Genomic DNA, 23,354 nt, shown 5'->3' on the forward strand with positions numbered 1-23,354 from the left:
GGTGTAGTCACTTAGCCAAGCATGGTAAGAGACAAGGGAAACAAAGAAAGAATCCCCCTCTACCTCTGACACAGGAGCGTCTCAGTGTGGGGCACCGGTCGTCTGGTGAGGGCAGGCATCTTCAAAGTGGAAGCAGAACAGATTTTGCTCAATGACAAACCATCGACCTAACTGTCAAAGCGTTCACAGGAGCTGCAGTGAAACAGATTCAGCGACGCTTGAGAAGGAGAAGAACCTTCTGAGAAGTGACCACTGTCAGGTGTGACAGGAAGCCACAAGGAGCAGCGCTGTTCTAACTGATCAGCAGATAAAGCTTCGTGGCTTAAAGTAAAAACCTCGATCATCGGCTGCCATTAGAGAGCTTAAACCCTAACCCCACGGGGAAGGAGAGGAAGAAAAGCCAGAGATTTCATGTTTTAAATAGGCAAATTTTAAAAAGGATTGCTTTAAAGAATAAAGCACACATATACATCATGTCCCAAAAAAATTCTATAAAAAAAGGAAATGGCACACGTGTGTTTTTCACTGTAAGTAAATTTACAGTGTCAACGTCCATTATGGAGGAGAAAGCTCCTGACAAACCGACCTTCCCACCAATAACAATTATACACTTTGGACAAAATACAGAAAACAACGACCTAAGAGCTCTGGAGACTGAACAAAAGCAGGCAGTTTTGGGAGGGGCGTCAACAATTGGAGCAAGCAGCCCGAGGCCCCTGGCAGCTAAACTCCAGTAGTAAAGCTCACCGTGCTTCTGGAAACCAGGGAAGGGGGCTCAGAGGAACCCAGGCTGCTGGAGAGAGGGGGAGACTCACAAAGAAGATCGTCAGAGAAGGAGGGCTCCCCATTCCACATGTGAACTCACCCAGGTCTCTGGGCACCCCTGAAAATGTGCATGTGTGGTGCATGACGGAAGTCGCTTGTAACTAAGGTTGAAAGAACTGAGTTAAAATAGAAGCCCCTGCTGGTTACAAGCATGGAAATCTGCAGCTTGAGTGTAACGGAGCTCATCACCCACTAAAACCAAAATAGCAACTCTCTTGTGAGCAAGTATCACAGAGTTTAGAATCTATGCAGCGTAACGTTCACAATGGGCGGGATACAATCCAAAGTTTTTCAACATAGGAAGAAGCAGGAAGATATGATCCTCTCTCAAAGGAAAAGACAATTAACAGATGCCACCTCCAGGATGACCCGAACACTGGAACAACCAGATGGGGGCTTTAAGGCAGCTATTGTGACTATTCTGATATAAAACAAAATCTACTTTTAATGAGTAAAAAAAAAAAAAACTAGAAAATTTCAGCAGAGAAACAAAGCAACAAAAGGACATTTTAGAACTAAAAGGATATCTGAAATTTTAAAAATAATCAAGGAATGGGCTTCCTAGCAAATTAAAATGATGGAGGAAAGAATCAGTGAAGATGAAACCAGGTAAATAGAAATCATCGAATCTGAAGAAGAGAAAAAAGATTTAGGCAAGGAGCGAGAATGTGGCCGAAAAACTATCCGAGGAAATAACTAAAAACTCCTCAGCTTTAGTGTAGACTGAATTTAGAAATTAGAGAAGATCGATAAACCCCAAACCAAGATAAATTTAAAGAAAACTAGGCCTAAGAACCTTACAGCCAAGCTTTCGAAAATCAAGGATAAAGAGAAAATCATGAAAACAGAAACAAATTTTGTACGGAATTCCAATGATTTGAACTTCTCATCAGAAAGCGGGGAAGCCATCTTTGACTCCAGAAAAGAAAAAAACCGTCAACCCAAAAGTCTATATCTTCCGAATATATCCTTCAAGAAAGAAGGCGAAATAAAGACATTTTCAGATAAAGAAAAACTAACAGAAATGTAATTATAGTGCATGACATGGCTCAACTGGGAATATTTACACAGTTAAAACAATGTAAATAATAAATTTAACCCCCAAACAGAGATGAAACCAAATTTAAGATATGGGCGGCGAGTGAGGGAAATGAATGTATATGTGGCGTGAGAGTTAAATCATCTTCCAAGTCAGTAGAGAATATTTGAAACTTAAAACCCAAGAAGTAACAGTATAAGCATAAGTTAAGAAATAAACAGTGCTCACTTCGGCAGCACATGTACTAAAATCGGAAGGATACAGAGATGAGCGTGGGTCCTGCACAAGGATGACACGCAAATTCGCGAAGCGTTCCATATTTTTCTTAACCGACGTCACCATAATAAATAAATTTTTAAAAAAATAATAATCATTAATTAATCGCCTGAAGGGAGACCTTTGAGAGTTGAGTGATTACCCCTCGAAACTGAGAATTGAAAGTGTGGAGTGAGTCATCATCATAAGCCTTGCAGTATTACTTGAATTAAAGCTAGTGTCTCTGTTACTTTGATAAACATTAAGTTTTAAAAATGAGTCACAAAACGCTGTTACTTAAGCTCTAAGAAACATAATTAGCAGGTCCTACAAGAGTCAGCGGCCGGAGGCCTTCATCTGGTTGGGGTGGGTGATGGGAGGGAGAGCAGAGCTGCCCAGGGCTGACTCCCTTAGGTGAAGGTGTCACCCGGAAGCAGGGTGGTGGCAGAGGGGGTGGCTGGGAACCAAGTTCAGCATCACTGGAAAGCCAGTACTCCACAGACAGTGTTGGGTGGAAAGCAAAGTTTGCTTTATTGAGGAAGCTGGCAACCTGTGACGACTGCGGATCATCTCGAAGTTCCAGACCAAGCAGGGGAGTTTTAAAGGGGAGGAGGAGGGGGTTCCAGGGGACTGAGAGAGAAGTCTGTGTTTCTTTAGTTACAGATAACACTTTTTCACATCAGACTCCTGGGGGCCAGCAGCTGGTCGCAGCTACCTTGTGGAGACAGTCTTTCCTTCTGCAAAACAAACTCATAAACTTTCCTCGAGACCCTGAAGTTATTTCCTCCTGCTTGACAAAGAGTACATTAACAACACAATCTTGTGAGAACAAGAGGATCTAGGTCGAAGAGCCAAGATTCTGCAAAATATCTCATAATCGTGCATCAGTGATATTATCTTTAAAAGCGCAAAGCAGAAACTAGACATCTTGTGGCTATCATCATTGTTTAAGCTATTATTGTTTTGTGCTTAACTAGCCGTATTTTTCTATTATCCCAAGCACAGTATACCTTTAAACATTTCTCTGAGAACTTGCTTTACAGGCAATCCTTCAGAACAGGACTGGCTTACTTTTTTAATCTTTGTCTATACGACGTGTGACAACCAAAGCAAGGGAAACGTTGGGTTAAAGCCTATACCTGTATTTTAATTAAGAAGTAAATTATTTGATTCTAGCTGTCATAAATACTAGGGTATTAAAATCACAAGGGGCTCAGTTACAGGGGCTACTTCTCTGGGGAGGGCTTCTGGCTGCTGAGGGTGTTGGAGGGGCCCCTGGCCCTCCAGAGTCTCCAGATGATGCTCCTGCCTCAGCTGGTGCTGTGGGGGTCGGAGGTTGCAGGAGCCTAGTGGCTGCCTCCCCTTCTGCCTCAGCTGGAGATCCTGGAAGCCTGCCTGAAGGAGGGAAGCATGTCTTGGCTAGGTAAAGAGAATTTTACAACTGGGATAAGGTGTGGCACCAGTTCACAGGGGGAGAATCTGGGCCCAACCCTTATTGAAAAGAGTGTGACACCAGACATTTACAAAGCTTTTCGAGAGAAAAGGTGGCACCTAGAACCAGCAAGCATGTTGTCAGGCACAGGAGCTCTGGCGCTCAGTGGAGAGGAGAATGGGACGTCATTGCCTCTTCATGCCCAAGTCCTACGTGCTTGTGGCCGCTGGGATTTCTCCCTCCCATGATTCTGCTGAGCTTCAGTTTTGAAACGCTGCCAGGAGAAGGGGAATGTGTCACTGGGTGAGACTGTGTGCACACTCTCCTCTGTGGCCAGAGTCCTGGGTGCCTTTGATCCCCTGACAGGAGCCCGTCCCTCATGGTGATGGTCTGTGGAGACTGAACCCAAAGTTCCCCTGGGAGACTGCTTTTATGTTCCAGCCTAGAACCCGTGGCAGCTGAAATTAGGTGTCCAAACTAGTCACCCAGTGAAAGAGGTCTAAGCATAGCCGGCAGAGCCAGGCCAGCTGGCCCGAGGAGGGCATGAAGCACAAATATCCAGCTTCATGCAGGGCCCCGAAGAAGCTGGAAAGCACAGAGGCCAAGTCAACCAAGGTCGCCATTGGCCTGGGTTAGAGCTGTTCACAGATCATCCACACAGGTACACGTCCTGGGCAGTGTACTGGAAAGATAGCTCACTGAGCTCAGATAATTGCGTTGAACTTCCTGGAGTAAGTCTATACTAAGCCTAAGTAGTTCGTAAATAAGTCATAATGAGCTCATTCAGAAGACATCAGCTCCGGTGGCACTTGGGGACACCAGTCCAGCTCCTGTCACAAGCATCCGGCTAACAGGTCTGGGCACAGGTGCTTCGCTCCTTGGGCTGCATGTCTCTCAGCCGCCTTGATCATCTCCCACTGTCTCACACAATCTGGAAACTTCAGGCTCCAGACCATGCAATTCACTTTGCAGGAGTCATAACAAATGCAGCTGTTGTCCACTGAAAATTTTTGCAATGGACCAAGTATCTTACACACATTTAAATCTTGGAGGAAAAAAAAAAGTATCATTGCCCATTTTACAAGCAAGTAAATGGAGGTTGTGATGATTAATTTCATGTGTCAACATGGCTAGGCTATGATGCCCATATGTTTTGTCAAGCCACAGTCTAGATATTGTTGTAAATGTGTTTTCTAGAGGTGATGAGCATTTAAATCAGTAGACTTGAATAAAGCAGGTTACTTTCTTCCCTAATGTGGCGGACCGCATCCATTCAGTTAAGTCTTGAGGGGAAAGACTGGATCCTCCAGAGAAAGGAATAATTCGGCCTTCAGACTGCTTCAGACAGGAGACCACAACATCAGCTCTTCCTTGGGTCTCCAGCCTGCTGGACAGCCCCGCACATTTCAGACTTGCCAGCCCCCACGGCCCCATGAGTAAAGCCTTTTTTTTTTTTTCCTGTATTAACTCTTTTTCAAAGGCAAGTTTAACATTTATTTTTACAATTATAGTATTCCCATTATTGTTTACTCTGCCATGATTGTTTACAGAAAGTTTGTAAATTCTTTAACTCTCTCCCCTCCCTTCCTCTGTGTGTACACACCCCACACACACACACACACACACACACACACACATTTTATTGATTCTCTCTCTTTATATAGAGTTTCTATTGATGACTAACGCAGAGGCCTAGGAAAGGTAATTTGCCAGCATCATACACCAAGGTGAGGCCGTGCTGACATCCAGACCCAGGCCAGGTTAGCTCCAAAGTCATGCTCTTGACCAACCATGACAAACCCTTTCACCTCAGACTCTGAGGGGCTTGAGTCTGATGAAGCCCCAGATCCAAGTGGCTGAGGGTCCCTAACTCCATAGAGCCTCTCATGGGAAGGACCGAGATATGGGAAGGGTACATCCCTCTTTTCAAGGTTGCACTGAAGAAGCCTCTTCTCAGCCCTTCGGTGCCACAGGGGCCACGCTGAGTTATCACCTCTCAGGGGGAGAGTTTATTAGTCTGAGATGGGTTTCTAATTAATCCTGACAAAGTGCTCTCCAAGAGCAATTAAAACGTGAGGGGCTCTGTGAACCCAGGAAACCGCAATCCACAGCGCCACCTACTGGTCAGCTAATATGGCCAAAGTCAGTAAATCAATTACATCTGCTCAAAGGGAGCTTTTGCTCTCCACTTTTCCCAATTCATTTGATAACCTAAAAATAAAAAGTCCTTTCAAAGTAAGAGGCAACAAGCATTTATTTGATATCAACAAAGATAACTATTCGGGACACAATGATTTGGGCAGAAGTTCAAAAACTGTTCCATTAGGAGACCAAAGCAATGCGTATTTATGAGAAGGGGAAGGGGAACGATCACATCAACAGAAGGAAGGAATTTCTATTGGTGCAGAGAACATAACAGTGATGTTAATTCTAAACAATGTTTAAAATTTTCACTCCAGTAGTCATCAGTCCAGTTGTCATAATAACTGCTCTCTTGTTTTGTTTGCAAACAGTTTGTTGGGAAACAAGGTTGCCCTATTTTAACATCCCAAAGGTTTGAGACATAAGACAGGCAAGGCAGCTCCCCTGGCATGGCAAGATGTGAAATCCAGTGACCGTAATAGCAACTTGAGGAGGAGGAACGGAGGCTTCCTCTCCCCAGCCAGGTCACCACTGCATAATGACTGTTATCTACTTAGCAAGGTTTCCAAATTCTGTTTGACACTTGGTAACACAGATACAGTATTATGTATCATGTTTACCTTTTGTGATGGCAAATACATATACTGAATAATACAGCTGAAGAATATTTTACAAGTAGAAATGGCAATTCAAATGTCTGTTTATTCACTGACAAACCTAGTAAAATGAAAAGAAAATCTCAACTGGAATCTGGCTTGATAGGAATACCGTGCACAGTGTTAATACTGTGTGCACGGAAGGCAGAAATGCTCGGTCACCCTGTGTGCCTAAAGCCATCAGGGTTTTTTTTTTTTACATCTACAGCATCAGGTTTCTTGAGAAAAGGTCCCATTTACCTAAGTGCCTTGAACATCTTCAGGGCCACATGCTAACCCTACACGGGGACAGAAAGGGACTGAACAGGACTACACACTTACAAATGCAAATAACGAGTTATAGCACTTTACAGTAATTACAGTGGCGCTTTGAGACATCCCAGTAGTTGGCCAGAGAGTAAGGTGTGAACTGTCCAGCTAGTAAACCCTTCACTGAAACGAGGTGTGACAGCTTTGTACCCCACACCCACCTGCTCTGGAAAAGTAGAAGCTGTGAGGGGTGATGGGAACCCTCACACTGAAATGGAGTTAGTTTCTTTGTTGTCCTTCCTCTCTCCACCCACCAAGTGACGTTCTGGGGTTTAAGGCATGAGAACCCGGCGTGGAGAAAGGGGGTGCTCTGAGCGCCAGTTCTTGGTGTGCAAGGAATTCCTGGCACAGAGATTTTGAAACATGCTAAAAATATCCGCCCCACCTCTTGTAATTTCTGTCCTTGACAGAAAAAGGAGAAGGCAGAAGGTTTCAAAGGATAAAAATAGCTGCATCTAAATATGATGAGAAAATATGGCCCATGAGAAATGTGTAATTCTCCAAGAGATGCTCTGCTCTGAGAAGTCTAGAATCTCACAAGGAAAAACTCGGATATTTCATTGAAAAAGAGAAGCCCAAAACACTACAACACTCAGTCCTCTTAAAAAAACAGTGCATTGGTGGTTATGAGAGCATGCAAAGTACCACTAAACATCGACAATGAAAGCAGCTTTACGAACTAACATTTTAAAGTGGAGGCCAAAATGGTGACGGGTGAGGAAGCGGGCAGAGATCTATGCAGCTTTTCCACTACTGCATGTGAACAGACTTAACACATTAAATATCGCTTTACTTCATCCGCCGTTTCATGAAGACAACTAGGTTTCTCCCAAATTCATATTCCTGGAAATGGCATGAGCCAGATCAAGAAAACTTGTGAAATTCTTCTCCTGGATTTGCCACATCTGGGCATCAGGAAAGTTTTCCCCAAGAATATACCTGATTTGTTAGTCTATTCGCTTTGGGGGGCAGGTAGGTGACCCCAGGCTTTAAGCCTTTAGCTAAACTATTATTTATCTAGGGCAGAAGCCTAGAATGGCTTGAACTTTCATGAAACGGAGTAACAAGAAGCAGAGTTTCTGTTCTCAGGCAGCCAGACCTCGTGAGGGCTGCCTTGTGTGAGTTAATTGTCAAGAGTATGGTATATAAAATATGCAGGTTGTAGGTTGGTATGGTGACACAGGGGCCCCTGGAGTTTTACTGCCACTCCCTATAGGCAGAAGGCCCTTCTTTCTTGCGCACTGCTGAAGCCCATCACCCTGGCCACAAGAGGCCATCAATAAAACAAGATTGGCTGGTGCAGTAAGATGAGTTTCAATCCAAACAATGGGAACAGGAGAGTGTGGCTCAACCCCAAGTGTGTTCTATGAGAAACACTGTTCTAAGTGCTGAGACTATTGCCGTGCTGTAGAGTGAGGGTCAACAAACACTAACATACTTAAACATGGAATGAGTTCTATACAGGGAAGAAAAGGGCACCGTGATGTGATAGGAAGGAAGGGTGGATGGGAGGCTTCTCAGACGATGAAGTGAAAGATGCCTCTTCCTCTCGCCCAGAAAAGCTAGAAAGGTGCAGAGAGTGAGATTCCGCCTCGAACTCAGGTCCTCTAGTCCAGGGGTCCCCTGCGGCCTGTTAGGAACCGGGCTGTACAGCAGGAGGCGAGCTGCGAGCTGAAATGTCATCTGTATTTGCCGCTGCTCCCCAGCTCTAGCTTCACTGCCTCTGCTCCGCCTGGGATCATCAGGCTTTAGATTTTCATCGGAGAACCGTCCCTGGTGCCAAAAAGGTTGCTCTAATCCACCTCCCAAACCCAGGTCTAGCCAGAACAGCAGACCAGATTTCCAATCCTGTCTACCAGAGCCTCGCCCAGGAAGACCCCAACAACTTCCAAGGAAAAAAGAGACTGCCAGTCCAAGAAAACTTTAAATACCCTGGAATAGAAGCCTTTGGGCTGCGGACTTAGGAGAGGCCAGACCTGAAAAGGCGACTAGAGGGCAGAGAGAACCCCCACGCCCCCCACGCCACCCATGCTCCAGAGGAGCTGCCGCCCACCACGGACGTCCGGGCCGCACTTGCAGGAATCAACATGGCCTCCAAATCACATTCACCTTGGCAGAGGGAAAGGATGGACCCAGCAAGACCCAAACAAGACCGATGCGAGGCAGGGCCGCAGCAGGGGACGTCACGGCGCGCGCGTGCGCGAAAGGAGATCGCGCCGGCGTCGCCCATTCCCAGTTTGGGGAGCCAGTAAAGCGCGGAAAGGTCGTGGTCCCAGCACCTGACTCTGCTCTCTCCGCCCGAAACCCCATTCCCCGTCCCCGCCCTTCGGGATCCTAGAATCCCGGGCAACTGTGACTCTTAGGGCAGCGCGGGTGCTTCTGCCGGGTGTCGCTGAGCGCGGAGCCCTTGGGGGCCCATGAGGTAAGGAGACGACTGCGGGACAGCTGTGGCGTCCCGGTCCGCGCGGGCCTGGGCGCCCGGTGAACCCCAAGCGCCCCCTCTTTCGGCTTTGGTCTCGCTCAGAGGTGGTCCCGGCCGCCCCTCCTTTCCCGTCGGTTCTGCCTCGCCTTTCCGGGAAGGCGCGTCCCGGTGCCAGGACTCCAGTGGCCCGGGCCGAGAGTGGGTCCGCCTCTCGCGGCTGTGCCCTGTCCCGCGGAGGAGGTTCGTTCCTTGGGGATCCCTGCCCAGCTGCCGCGCCCTGGGTCTTCCAGGCGCCCGCCGCTCTGCGCCGAAGCCCAGGGCGCCCGGGGTGACCTCGCTTCTGGCTCCCCGCCTCGGGCTTGCACAGCCCCGCACTGCAGATGAGGCTTGTCTAGCCCGGTCTTCCTCCTCTGCAGGTGAGACGTGCGGTCCACCTGTGCTTTTCTAACTAGCGGGTCTGCTGCAGAATCCGGCGGTGTTTCCAGTACCTGGAAACACCTAAGCTAGGACAGTGAGCTTCCTTCTTAACGTTTGTCGCTTTGGGTGTGATGTGAATGATGCTCAGATTTGAGCCAGAATCTTCAAGTCCGTTTTGCGTATTCATGCAGGCATGACACGCGGGGATGCGGGGTGGGGGTGGGGAAAGCCAAGCACAAGGGCACGCTTTTCCAGTGCTAGAGAGTAATAAAAATTTCTTAAACTTGCCTCATCACCTAGTACACTTGACAAATACAGCACCCAGCAGGACCAACAGGATCAGAATCTCCAGAGAGGGAGCCTGAGAATGCATCGTTCTTAAAGAAGTGTTCCAGGTGGCTCTTAAGCAGAAGTATTGTGGGAAATGTTCTCGTAATCTGTCTGCACTCGCCCAGTATTCCCCGGGCCCAGCAGCCCACGTGTACACGACGCTGTACCCACAGAGGGAAACGTCCGGGACTTCCAGCTGTCTTCTTGCCCTTGTTGGTGTAAGGAGATCTGAGCATAACCAGCGCCAGTTTTGAGGTTGTTTACCAGAACTTATTCTTAGCAGAGATTTTACAGTGATTTTTTTTTTTCCAAATAAAATTCATTTTGAACCGTTATGTGTTTTATTTCTTGGTCTTTGACATCTTCAGTTTCTTCTCTACTGGCTTACCGCCCGTGCTATCAAGCTTTGCTTTGTGTTCGCTGATAAACCCACTAGAACAGACTTTAGTTCCTTACTTTTCTTCATTGTTTGCTTCCACTTTGAATCCTTTTTCTTGTTTTTTCTTTTGCCCTCACACTTCACTGACCCTTTTGAAGGTCATGACGGTTCTTAACACCTTGGGCGTCTAGCATTGTTTATTGCATCTTGAAACTCATCTGTTATGTTTCTTCTGTTACCTTTGCAATTCCTTTTTTCCTGCTGGGTGATGTGCCTTGCGGTTCTGTCTTTACGGCAACCCTTTCTTTACTCATCTGGATTTACGTTTTTTTTTTTTCAGTTTTTTAAATTACACGGTGTTCAGTTGCAGATGACAAGATATTAGTTTCAGGTGTACAACCTAGTGATTAGACATTTCTATAACTTAAGTGATCCCTAATAAATCTATAACCTATGTGACACCATACCCATTGGTTATAATATTACTGACTATATTCCCTATGCTATACTTTATCCCGGCGACTGTTTTCGTAACTGGCAATTTGTATTAATTCCTTCCCTTTTTTCACCTCCCCCCAACTCCCTCCCATCTGGCAACCATTATTTATTCTCTGTATCTATCAGTTTTTTTCTTTGTTCATTTCTTTTCTTTTTTAGATTCTACATATAGGTGAAATCATATGGTATTTGTCTTACTCTGTCTGACTGGTTTTACTTAGCGTAATACCCTCTGCGTCCATCCATGTTGTCGCAGATGGCAAGATTTCACTCTTTTATGGTTGAATAATATTCCATTGTATTTGTACCACATCTTCTTTATCCATTTCTCTGTTGATGGACACTTAGTTTGCTTACACATCTTCACTATTGTAAATGATGCTGCAATGAACGTAGGATAGGTGTGCAGATATCTTTTCGAATGAGTGTATTGGATTTCTTTGGAAAAATACCCAGAAGTGGAATTGCTGGGTCATATGACAGTTCTGTTTTTAATGTTTTAAGGAACCTTCACACTGCTTTCCACAGTGGCTGCACCAATTTACAATCCCACCGACACTGCATGAGGGTTTCCTTTACTCCACATCCTCACCAACACTTGTTCTCTGTTGATTTATTGATAGCCATTCTGACAGGTGTGAGGTGGCATCTCATTGTGGTTTTAATTTGCATTTCCCTGAAGATTAGTGACATTGAGCATCTTTTCATATGTCTCTTTGCCATCTGCACATCCTCATTGGAGAGATTTCTGTTCAGGTTTCTGCCCATTTTTTGATCTCATTGTTTGTTTTGTTGGTGGTGAGCTATATGGGTTCTTATATATTTTGGATATTAACCCTTTATTGATGTATCATTGTCTCACATCTGCCATTCAGTAGGTTGCTTTTTGTCTGGTCGATGGATGTTTTCTTTGCTGTGTAAAAACTCTTTAATTGGATGTAGTCCATTTGTTTATTTTTTCTTTTGTTCCCTTGACTGAGGAGGCATATCCAAAACAATTTTACTAAGAGTGATGTCAAAGAGCTTACTGCCTATGTTTTCTTCTAGGAGTTTTATGGTTTCGGGTACTACGTTCGAGTCTTTAATGATTTTGAGTCTGTTATTGTATATGGTATAAGAAAGTGATCCCCTTTCATTCTTTTGCATGTATCTGTCCAGTCTTCCCAACAGCATTAGTGGAAGAGACTGGCTTTACCTCACTGTATATTCTTGCCTCCTTTGTCCTACATTAATTGACCATGTAGGCCTGGGTTTATTTCTGGGCTCTCTATCCTGTTTCATTATCTGTGTGTCTTTTTATGCCAGTACCATGCTATTTTCCTTACTATAGCCTTATGTTATAGCTTGGTATCAGGTAGTGTGATACCTCCAACTTTGTTCTAGTTTCTCAAGATTGCTTTGGCTGTTCGGGGTCTTTTGTGGATCCACATAAATTTGAGGACTATTTTTTCAGATTCTGTGGAAAATGCCGTTTGTATTTTGATAGTGATTGCATCGAATCTGTAGATTACTTTGGTTAGTATGGATATTTTAAGGATGTTAATTCTTCTATCTATGAGCATGGTATGTCCATCCATTTATTTGTATCTTCTGTTTCTTTCTTCATTGTCTTACAGTTTCCTGAGTGCATGTCATCTACCTCCTTGGTTAAATTTATTTCTAGATATTTTACTATTTTGATGTGATCATAGATGGGATTGTTTTCTTAATTTGTCTTTCTGATAATTTGTCACTGGTATAAGAATGCAACCGATTTCTGAATGTTAATTTTGTATCCTGCTACATTGCTGAACTCATTTATTAGTTCTTAAATTTTTTAGTGGGTTCTTTAGGGTTCTCTCTATATAGTATTATATCATCTGCAAATAGTGACAGTTTCCAATTTCACGTGTTTTATTTCTTTGTCTTGCCTGACAAAGAAATTGTCGGACAAGACAATTTGCTGTGATTGGGACTTCTAAGACTATGTTGAATAAAAATGGTGAAAGTGGACATCTTTTCTTGTTCTTGATCTTAAAAGCTTTCAATTTTCACCTTCGATTATCATGGTAGCTGTGAGTTTGTCATATATGGCCTTTATTATGTTCAGGTATGATCCTTCTATTCCCACTTTGCTGAGAGTTTTTATTATGAAAGGATGTTGGATGTGTCAAATGCTTTTTCTGCATCTGTTGATATCATATGATTTTGATCCTTCATTTTGTTTATGTGGCATATCACATTAATTGATTTGCAGATAATGAACCAACCTGCATCCCGGGAATAAATCTCACTTGATCATGGTGTGTAATCTGTTTGATGTATCGATGAATTTTGTTTGCTAATGTTCTGCTGAGGATGTCTGCATCCACGTTCATCAGGGATATTGGCCTCTCATCTTCTTCTGTAGGATCTTTGGTTGTGGGAGCTTCCTGGTACATAGGTAACTGATTTTCTCTTTCTACTTTCGAGATTCTCTCTGTCTTTAACCTTTAGTATTTTAATCATGATGTGTTTCAGTTTGGGCCTCTGGGTTTATCTTGTTTGAGACTCCATACATGTCCCTTGTGTGGGTCACTTGTGCACTGCTGTTGTAGTTGAACCTTGGTTGCTGTTGGCACGTCAGTGGGTGAGATTGACCCTCAGGCTGACTGGCTGTGAGGGTTGGCCGTAACAGTGTACAAGCTTTGTGCAGGGGTGACCTCACAGAGTGGGAGTTGCTTTGGTGGGACTCTGGTGCCAGTAGAGTCCACCCTTCGGGTGTCTCATTTGTGGAGCTGGTGAGCTGGTGCTCTGTGGTGTTTTGAAGCCGACCACTGAGTGTGTTGCTTCCTGAGCCCCTTGGGAGGGGGTCCAGTGCAGGTTGATGTCAGCCACTGTTTCTGTCTAACATGGGGCCACTTGGTGGAGGCTACAATGTGATCCATGGGTTGGTCACCACTAGTGCTGGGCTTTGAGGCACTTAGGAGAGGCTATGCTGTGAATGAGGCTAGCCGTCACTAGTACCGGGCCTGGGACACTTTGTTGGACACTTTGTTGGGCACCACAATGTGAGCTGAGGCCAGCCGCCACTTGTACTGGGCTGTGGCTGCTAGTTGAAGCTGCATGCCAAGCCACTGCTAGCCATAGCTCATGCCAGGCTTTGGGACACCTGTTGGAAGTTACAGTATAGGTGAGACCGGTCACCCCTTGAGTCTCGTTAGGAGCCACACAGTTAGAGGTACAGGGCTCACCGAGGCCAGCCGCTACTTCTTAGGGCTTTGTGGACCTTTGAGAGATATTAAGGAACTCTGCAGAGTGAGCTGCTACTGTGGAAAAGCCACCGGGAGAAGCTCTGGCTCGGTGTGCGAGTTGAGTGGGTTGGGGTCTTAGGGAATCACCAAGTTGGGGGAACTCTGCTAGCCAGGTTAATGGAGAGCTCGGATATGGCATCCACCTGTGTTGGGCCAGCTGGGTGGGAGGAGAGCTCAACAAAGGAACAATGGCCCCTGCCTGCACTTCTGTCCTCAGAGAATGTTACCATGACCCCTGCAGCCCTCGCCCTGAAGTGAGTCAATTTAGTTCCTCCCTGTATGTCTCTGGTACTTTGCGGGCTGCTGCCTTGTTCTGGATCCCAGATGGAGTGAGTCTGTGAGCAAGCTTGCCCATGTGCAGGCCACTCAAGGAAACGCCTGGGACTCTAGCAGCCCTCGGTCTCACTCGGATGCAATCCCCACTGGTTTTCACAGCCCAATGACATGAGGACTCCTCTTCATGGCACTGGTGCCCTGTGTTGGAGAGCCCAGTGTGGTCTGGACCCTTGCTCCTCAGGGCGGACCTCCACAGCTGAGCTATCCCTCCCGGTTCTTAATCAGCAGACTGTGGGTTTGGGACTTGCTGGTTCCAAGCCTCTGCCCGTCCTACCAGTCTCCATGTGGCTTCTTCTTTATATCCTTAGTTTTAGGACTTTAGCTAGTCTTCAGGTGGTTCTCAATGATGGTGGTCTATAATTTGGTTCTAATTTTGATGTGGTCTTGGGAGGAGGTGGGCATGGCATTTACCTACTCCACCGACTTGACCAGAAGTCTGGTTTTATTTTAAAGGTAGCATTGGAATAATGATGAAAAGGCAGTCTCCATTTCCAGACTGGTAGGGTTTAGAGCCTGGCTCTGCCATTCACCAATATTATAGGATGTCGGTAAGTCACTTCATTTCTCTGTGCCTCAGTTTCCTCAACCGTAGACTAGAAATTAGAATATCTACTTTATAGGCTTATGAGGATCTATCCGTTGTACACATAAAGCAGTGTCTGGTGCATTGTGACTACATTTATTAATATTACCTTCTTTCATTTTTAAAAATTTTTTCAGATTATTTAGAAATGTCCTCCTATCTTGAATCCTAGGGATTGAGATCTCAGAGTCATCATTGAATTTTTTCTCATCTCCTTTGTTGTCTGTTTTCATTCATTCATCACCTTATATTTCTAGGGTGCTTATGCTGAATGCTGGGAACACCAAGTTCAAGTAATAATTGGTCCCTGCTCTCAGAGAGCTCCATTTTAACAGTGGATTAAAAATTGCCGCTTACCGAGCGTTTCTCAGGTGCCAAGTGCATGTTTTGTTGTATCGTCTGATTTAGTCTTTGTAGCAGCCATTCGAGGTAGGTGTTCCTAGCCCGCGGTACTGATGAGGAGCCTGAAGTACAGAGTTTGAGTAACTCGCTCCAAGTCAAGTGGCTGATGAGAGGTGGGGAGCTTTTGAAACCCAGATCTGTCTGCCTCTAAAGCCCATATTCTCACTGGGCGGCGGTGTCACTTCCCTGATTGCAAACCAGCCATTACACGGCGTGCCAGACACTGTGCTGGGAGAAGTGCAGAGTTTTACGAGAAAACAGAAGAATCTCCTCACGACGTGCTCAGGGAGACGGCTTCAGGTACCATGTCAAATGGGCTGATTGAGGAGAGTATCTTTACTGGGGGCGGGGGCAGGCACTGGGCCAGTTAGAGGGAACAGTGTGCACAGTCCTGGAGGTGAAAGAGAGAGTTCATGCTTGACACGTTCGAGGAAGTACACGTGGTTCGGTCTGGCTGGATTAGAGTGTGAGGGAAGAGAATGGGGACCAGAGGTAAGAAATGAGCCAGATAGTGAAGGACCTTATAGTTCACAGTAGGGAGTTTGGCTTTTTCCTGAAGGCATCAGAAAGGCATTGAAGGGTTTTCAGCAGCGGCGTGAAATAGGATTTTCATTTAAGCACACTCGCTCAGACTTCTGTGTAAAGATCGTGGGGTGTGGGGAGAATGTTGTGCAGGTTCGTGGCTGGAACCCTGTCTGGAAGCTTCTGCAGTAATCTGAGTGGGAAAGGGGCCACCTGCGCTCAGCTGATGGTGAGAAGTAGATCAGTCTAAGGGGGGTTTAGAATATACGGTCGTTAGGCTTCAATGATTGACTGGCGAGAGCAGGTGGGAGAAAGGGAGGACTCGTGATTACAGCCAGGATTCTAGCGGATGGCGTATGTGAGGGACACAGGAGATGGAGCAGATTTGGACAGCGAGGAAGGTGTGTTTGCCTTCTGGATGTGAACTATGGGAAGCCGATAGAGATGGCCGTTCTTCAGCCGGATACGCAGCTGTATGGCTCCGGATGGCTGCCAGGTAGGCCGTCAGTCACGGTAGAGAGGATGTCTCCCCGAAGATCAGTGGACTGAGAAGAGGAGCTGGTCAGAGCCCCGAGGGACATCTGTACACAGGGCATGGGCAGAGGAGAGAGGCTAGCACAGATGTGACCAGGGAGGCAGGTGTCAAAAGAAGGAAGAGCTCGTGAGCAGGAGGAACGATCGGCACTGTTAACTGCTGCGGGGGGGTCTAGCGAGGCGGCGCCCAGAAAGGGTCCTTGGAAATGAGCAACACAGCATTTTCAGTGAGAACCCCTCAGCGTCAGAAGCCTGGCGGCTTTTAGTTCAGGAGAGAACAGGATGGAGGAAAAGTGAAAAGCACACTCTTGAGTAACCCTTTCTGTGCATTATTTATTGAACATATTGTCCAGTGAAACAGGCCGTTATGTACATGTTAATAAGTTTTTGCCACCACTAAGGTGTGGGACAAGACGGACTGAAGACAAAGGTGGTGGCAGACAGTGGACATGACGGTAGCACCTTGCTCCAAAAAACAAAATTCTCGGAAAATATTAAAGTGCTGTTGGTTATCTTTGTGTGTTGGGAAAATGAATTTTCTACTATATTTGAGTTTTCGCAAAGACCGCAAGTTTCATAATTTAGATTTTTAAAATTATAAACCACTGATCGAAGAAAGTTGTGGAGCCTGTTTCATTTCTTAAATCAGGGGCAGGGACTGGAACATGGTAAAATGCTGATAAGGGTGGCGAAGCGGAGGTACGTGAAAGAGAGGACAGTCGATGGAGCTCGGTTCGCGAGAAGGAACACTGGCCTGTGGAGGGGTTGCCATTCGACTGCGTGAAAGAAGGAAGAGGTGGCTCGAGATGCATGGCGCTTTCCAGGTGCAGTTTCAGGGATGAGACAGGTCATCTGCTTAGAATGAGGAACGAAAGGAGGCGGAGTCAAAGGGCAGGAGAGGAGCAGGGTCATGGGTTCAGATCCCCTCTGTAGACAGATCTGTTGTGGCTTAATGCGCAGTAGCCTGGAGCTAGTTGGGGGGGGCAGGGGGGGGCCTGCTAGCGTGGGCCACAAGGGAACAAGGCCTTTCTCAAGCAGGACCAAGGGGTAATTTTTCGGAAGTGAGGAGGATGCTAACGTTACCTGTCATTGGAGAGCTTGGTGGGATGGGGCTGGCCATGTGGCAGTGGCAGTTCCCTCAGAAGACCTGCCTTTCCCTTGAGACAGAAAGTTGAGAGACCGTTAGTGAAGGGGTGGGTGTTTCAGTGTGGAAAGGTGGTTCCGAAGGGCACGGTGGGGAGGTTTGGAGGGGAGGAAAGCAGAGAGAGTTGGATCAGAAGAAAGAAATTGGTCATGTGGAGATGAGATTACAGGAAGGCCAGTTGTGCGGAGAAACTTCTATCTTAGAGAAAGAGTTTCACAGGGACCAAGGATGGGAGGCACGATGTCAGTCCCAAGGTGCCCAAAATAATGAGTCCCCAGTTAGATGGGATTTCCCTTGGGACTCAGTCTGTGCCTGCACTGGTCTCAGTTCCGAGAGTCCTCTCTGACTGATGGCTGAGACGCGTCGGGCCAGTGTGGAGCTGACTGTGTGCTGAGGCTGCTAGTGAAGGTGGCGGTGGGTTCACTAGCCGTGTGCTGCCCTGAAGACTGCCACCACTGTCGTCTTAAGTCCTCATCTTTCATTCTTCAGTGACTGCATAGCCCGCCAGCAGGTTATTCTTCAGTTTCTTGAAACTTGAACAGTCCTCTGTTTTGCTGTTAGATTAATTTTGTTCACACCCTGCCTCTGTCACATTCGGCCTGTAGTAATTCATTCTGGTATACGGGACCAAGTATCCAGAGTCTTCCACGGTCCAGCTCCACCTTACTTCAGTTCCTGCTTCCAGCACTCAGAGACCGAGGCCTCCAAGCCAGGTCCCTTCCTGTCGTCCACAAGCACACATGGTCACACGTGTCTGGAGCTTTATTGTGTGTGCTTCCCGGCTCTCTGCGTCCCAGTGTTGTCCCCTCAAGGCTCAGCGTTAAGTCCTGCTTCCTGCGTGACACCTCCCCGCTGGCCGCGGCCTGAGCTCTTCCGGCTCTGACTTACGTTTATTGTCCTGAAAAATTGCGTGCTGGTGACAACCTCTGAGTCGTGTGTGTCAGTGATCGGCCTGACAGGACTCATCATTCTGTGCTCTTTGAGAAGAAACGTCTCGTTCTTTCATCTCCAGCACGTCACCCCTGGAAGCACGAGGCGGGCCATCCTTCGCCTCGGCCGGCGACCCCGCCTCTCCTTCCTTCCCCGGGACCTCAGTCTTTGCTGTCACCTCTGCTGTCTCGCCCATCTCTGTCCCTTTGCTGGGTCATCCCACAGCGGTGAAATATTCCGAACAGCTCCCCTCTTTACCGACAACATTCTTCCTTCACTGTCCCAAGTAGCTGCTCCCTGTCAGAGCAGGTTGTCACGGCGCCGTCGGCATCCCGCGTCCTGCTTATCTTCGGTTTGCTCTCATCCGTATTTCATCGCTCCGGCTCCCCTGCGGATGTTCTTCTTGAGGACACCAAGGAACGGTGTGTTCTCAAAGCCCGGTGGGCACGTGGCCAGCGGGCTCCACCTCCCCGCCCCGTCTGCATTTAACCACTTCTTGAAACACTTTCTTCTCTCGGCTTCTCTGACACCCCTGCCTGGTTTTCTTTCTACCTTACTAACCTCCCCTCCTCTGTCTCTTTAGCCACTTGTCTTTATCTGGGCCTCTGACTCTGCCGCAGCATTCAGTCCCGCGTCTAGCCTTTCTCTCGCCAACCTGGAAAGGCTTGGGAGCCTCAGGCGTTTTTCTTGTCCTTGGAGGTCTAGGGCTTGAAATAGCGTATATATGCTAACGACTCCCGACGTCCTCACCAGGCTTCAGGCTTGTGTACCCAGCTGCTGCCTGGTGTTTCCACGTGGATGCCTGATGGGTATGTTGCACTTAACGTGAGTTGAACATTCGAGTGTACACACACAGGCACACGCGCACACACACACACACACCCTCCCCACCCCGCCTCTGTGCTTCTATCTTTACACTGTGGTGAGTGGCCGAAGTTGCCTAACACGGAACTGTAGCCATCATCCTATCTCTCCGTTCTTCCGATGTTAACGTCCAGTTTGTTGGCAAGTGAGTTGCTCCATTTCTGGTTCCAAGAATATCCAGTCCCGTCTCCGACTCCACTGCCACCATCCTTGTCTGCTCACCGTGATGTCCCCCAGACTAGTGCAGTCCCTTCCTAACCCTTCTCTGCTTTACCTCTCATTCGACAGTCTGCCCTCCACCATGGAGCCAGACCGATCTTGGAAAATTCATGAGATCATTTCATTTCCTGCTTTAGTATTTTTCTTGGCACTCAGAATAAAATCCCCACTCCTGGTAATGGCATCCTCGGGCAGTTGCTTCTGCCTGCCTCCCTGGCTTTCTCTTAGATGGTCTCCCCCTCACTCTTCATGCTGGGGACACGCTGGCCTCCTCTGTGTGCTTGGGCTCATCAAGGTCTGTCTCACTTCAGGGCCTCGACCTGCTCATTCTCATTCCTCTGTCTGGGACACTCACGTAGCTGGTTCCATCATCCAGCAGGTCTCTTCAAATGACCCCTTTTCTGACCATGGTATCAGATGCCCTCATTCCTCCTCGTTCCTTGTTACCTTTGTGTATTGCTGCCCCCTCCCGCCTCCGTCTTTCTCTCCCTCTCCGTCCCCCTCCCACCCTCTCCCTGCCTCCTCCTCTCCTCCTCTCCAGCCCTCTCCATCTGTCCCTCCCACCGCCCGCCCCAGCGTACATTACTAAAGGCAGGGACATCCTCGTTGTTGTTCGCTTCTGCATCAGCACCTAGCTCGGTGTCTGCCACTCTGGGTCCTCATATTTGCGGAATGAAGGATGATTTTCCGTGTCGCATTCTTTTCTCGTGAATGCCATGCGCTGAGTGCAGTGGAATGAAATATGTTTGGTTTCTTTGTCTAGGTCGAATTTTGGGGATCTCCCTAGCTGAGTGAGAGCGCACCTCCCATTGCTGACAGCCGTGATGTTCTGCCGGTTGCTGTCAGTGGTCCGAAGACAAAGAACCAGCCGAGGATGGCAGAACCGTTCCTCCGTCAGAAGCGGCGTGTCAGCTGCCAAGGAGCATTCCGTCGCCCTGCCTGCCGAGGCCCAGGTGGTCATCTGTGGTGGGGGAATCATGGGCACATCCGTGGCCTATCACCTCTCCAAGATGGGGTGGAAGGATATTGTCCTTTTGGAGCAGGGCAGGTAAGGACCACACTGGACATGGTGTGGGGCTACCTGCACTAATTGGGCGGGATTCCCTCGTTCCCTCTCCTTTCGGTAAGAGTGTCCCACCGCTCGCTGATCGGGGTCGCTAAGTAGCATGAGAACAGTCACAGAGGGGAAAATCCTGTGCTTTGTTTTGTTTGGCGATGCCTCATACCGTGTTTTCTTGTTTCTGGAGAGCGGGCCGATTCCGACGCCCCAAGTCCCTGAAGGGCGTGTTTGTTTCAGGCTCACAGCACATCTCGCCGTCCTGTTCTGTGTCGTCGTCACAGCAACAGGAATCCTGTGTCGTGAGCTTTCTCTGGGGGCCGAAATGAAATTGGCTACGTTCTGCCCCATTTCTCTTCCTTTTTCCATTCGATTAACTTTTTTTGGAACAGTTTTAGACTTACTGAGCAGTCGAGAAGATAGTACGGAGTTCGCATATCCCTCACCCCCAGTTTAATATTGACTTCTGAGTAGGCAATATCCTCACATGGTTCAGAATGGAGAACTGTCGAATAGCGTCCCAGGAAAGCCCGCCTCCCGTCCTTGACCTCTGGTCTCACGCTTCCCTCACTGGAGGCAAGTGTTGTTCCCTGTGTATCGGTCCAGATACTCTACATAGATTAGCACATGTGTATTGGTCAGTATGTTTGTTTATATGGGGGCTCATTTGTTTTTGCCCTGTTTTATACAAGTGATAGCGTTCCTTAAACACTGTTCCTTACCTTGCTTTTCTCCTCAGGATTGTTCCATATTGTTGCATAAAAACTTTCTCGTTCCGTTTTTATGGCTGCATAGTATCCCATTGTGGAGGTGAACTCCACAATTTGAAATCGGTCTCATGTCGATGGGCATGTAGGTCGCTTCCGTCCTTTGTTTATCCAAACGATGCTGTAGTGAGGAACCTTGAACTTGTTGCATTCACGGATATGCAAGTGCACCTAATAGCCTTTCGGATTCATCCTGCAGGCTGGCGGCTGGCTCCACGAGGTTCTGCGCAGGCATCCTCAGCACCGCCAGGCACTTGACCATCGAGCAGAAGATGGCAGACTATTCAAACAAACTCTACCATCAGTTAGAGCAGGAAACGGGGATCCAGACAGGTAAGTGGGTCATCTGCCCGTCACCGGTCTGCTGTCCCCCGATGCCTTTACTCAGCACCGCGTTTGGTCCTACACGACTTTGCCTGGAGGTCAGTAGTTCCGACTTGAGTTGTAGTCCGGGCTCTGTATCCCAGGTCCTTTGCAGAACCCATCATTCTTCTGATACGAAGGTTTTCCTGGGCCATTTCCTGTCTGTGTCACTCACTGGCGCACAGGAAGTGGCAGCGCTGGAGGAGGTGGAGGAACTGAAGTTTCGGTGCTCGATAGTTAAAACACGGTTTGACCCGCTGGATTTCTCCAGTCGCTGTTAAGGATGTTCCTGACTCTGAAGCATAAGCGTTTTTCTCCGTATCTGTGTAATTAGGGACAGGGACACAGGGCGTTGTTAGCTAACTAGCACTGGAATAAGTAGGGATGTTCCCAGAGGAGGAAGACTAATCTGCACTGTGGCCCCGTCCGGTAACAACGTAGCAAGAATGGCCGTCGCTTCGTTGTCAGGAGGTGGATTAGCCAGAAGCCCCAAGTCGAGCCTGCTCTCGTGGCTGATAGAAGCCGTGTGCTGAGCCCTCTAATTATCATGAGAGGGAGCGAGGCCCAGTGATGAAGTTCCGGACACTTGCATATGTGAGGGTTGCTCTTTTGAACACCCTGCATAATTCACATGACCGATGATTCAAGATTAATCCTGACAAAGGACAGTTGCTGTTTCTTTTTGCCAACAAAGTGGCTCTGCCATGTGATCAGAGTGTAAGCACAGTGTACGGTTTGCCTCGCCAGTCAATGTAGTATTTATGTGACATAGGACAACATTTTAATTAGGTGAGATTGGAATTATTTGAAGTTTGGATCACAAAGTGAGTTTTTATAACATTTCCATTTCACATAATCCATACTTTTGTAAAAGGAAACTTGTTTGTAAACTACAGAGCGAGACAATGTCTCGTGACTGAGATCTGATAGCCATGGATGTGGCGAGAGGAGATGCCAGCAGAGGAACGAGAGGCGGGGACGGAAGGGCTGTGTGGTCCGGGGCACGAGAGCAGGGCCGGCCTGGGGTGACCGTGCACTGTCACGGCGCTCAGAGTCAGTGCCTCCTCACGCAGTATGCCCTGGGCGCCTTACCCATGGTGTCATCGAACTCGGCCAGGCTTCCTTTTGAGAAGCGAGGGCTCTCGAGTGCTCACAGTAGAACTGTGTTCTCCTGCTGCACTGTTCTGCGGGCAGGACAGGCGGGGAACAGTCCCTTTCGTTTGCTTCAGTGATGGCTGCGAGGTACTCGCATCAGGTATTGACCAGGGTTTGGGTCAGAAGAGGGTCCACCTAAGAGCCAGTGATGGAACTGCTGAGTCCCGGCCCATTGGTCCAGATGCGAGTGCCGTGCTGGCCTTGCATCGCTCAGCTGGTCGGATTCCAGACGACTCGGGGTCACAGGCTTCTTTGCCTCGTCTGTAAGTTAGCTTAGCTTTCGTTCTCTGTCACCATTCAGAACCCTTACTGGGCCTCACTCCTCCTTGATGCTTGTGGGGCAGTGAGGGAATCAGACCAGGGGGAGTAGGGATCATCCTCACTCTGTCGCCCCCGTCATTGTTCACCAGTGGTGCAGGGAAAGATGACGTAGGGGGCTTGGTGATGGAGAAGTCTCCCACCCTGCACCGTGCCCGCCATGACCACTGCATTCAGTGGACTG

General features: G+C 47.7%; 1 protein-coding gene and 1 non-coding gene across 3 annotated transcripts; both read left to right on the forward strand.

Moving 5' to 3' along the window:
* The first annotated feature begins 2,084 nt into the window (after window positions 1-2,084).
* Window positions 2,085-2,188, forward strand: LOC120611007 (U6 spliceosomal RNA). Its single transcript, XR_005655055.1, has one exon. It is a non-coding gene; the product is annotated as a U6 spliceosomal RNA (small nuclear RNA).
* A 6,759-nt stretch (window positions 2,189-8,947) lies between these two features.
* Window positions 8,948-22,189, forward strand: LOC120611005 (pyruvate dehydrogenase phosphatase regulatory subunit, mitochondrial-like). Of its 2 annotated transcripts, none has more exons than XM_039873317.1 (3): window positions 8,948-9,080; window positions 20,274-20,558; window positions 21,534-22,184. In XM_039873317.1, the coding sequence occupies exons 2-3, from the start codon at window positions 20,335-20,337 to the stop codon at window positions 21,976-21,978; spliced, it is 669 nt and encodes a 222-aa protein (XP_039729251.1). In that variant the 5' UTR covers window positions 8,948-9,080; window positions 20,274-20,334; the 3' UTR covers window positions 21,979-22,184. The 2 variants fall into 2 exon arrangements, with proteins under 2 accessions (XP_039729251.1, XP_039729252.1); XM_039873318.1 differs by lacking the exon at window positions 8,948-9,080 and adding an exon at window positions 14,766-14,860 and having other exon boundaries at window positions 21,534-22,189.
* The last annotated feature ends 1,165 nt before the right edge of the window (window positions 22,190-23,354 follow it).

Source organism: Pteropus medius, unplaced genomic scaffold (assembly GCF_902729225.1).
Source record: "Pteropus medius unplaced genomic scaffold, Ma_sr-lr_union100, whole genome shotgun sequence".
Taxonomy (NCBI): domain Eukaryota; kingdom Metazoa; phylum Chordata; class Mammalia; order Chiroptera; family Pteropodidae; genus Pteropus; species Pteropus medius.

Bases quoted from the DNA above. Each gene is read 5' to 3' on its own strand.
- LOC120611005 (XM_039873317.1), top strand. From the start codon at position 20,335: ATGTTCTGCCGGTTGCTGTCAGTGGTCCGAAGACAAAGAACCAGCCGA. The intron at 20,559-21,533 runs GTAAGGACCACA...TTCATCCTGCAG, and splicing joins GTCCTTTTGGAGCAGGGCAG to GCTGGCGGCTGGCTCCACGA.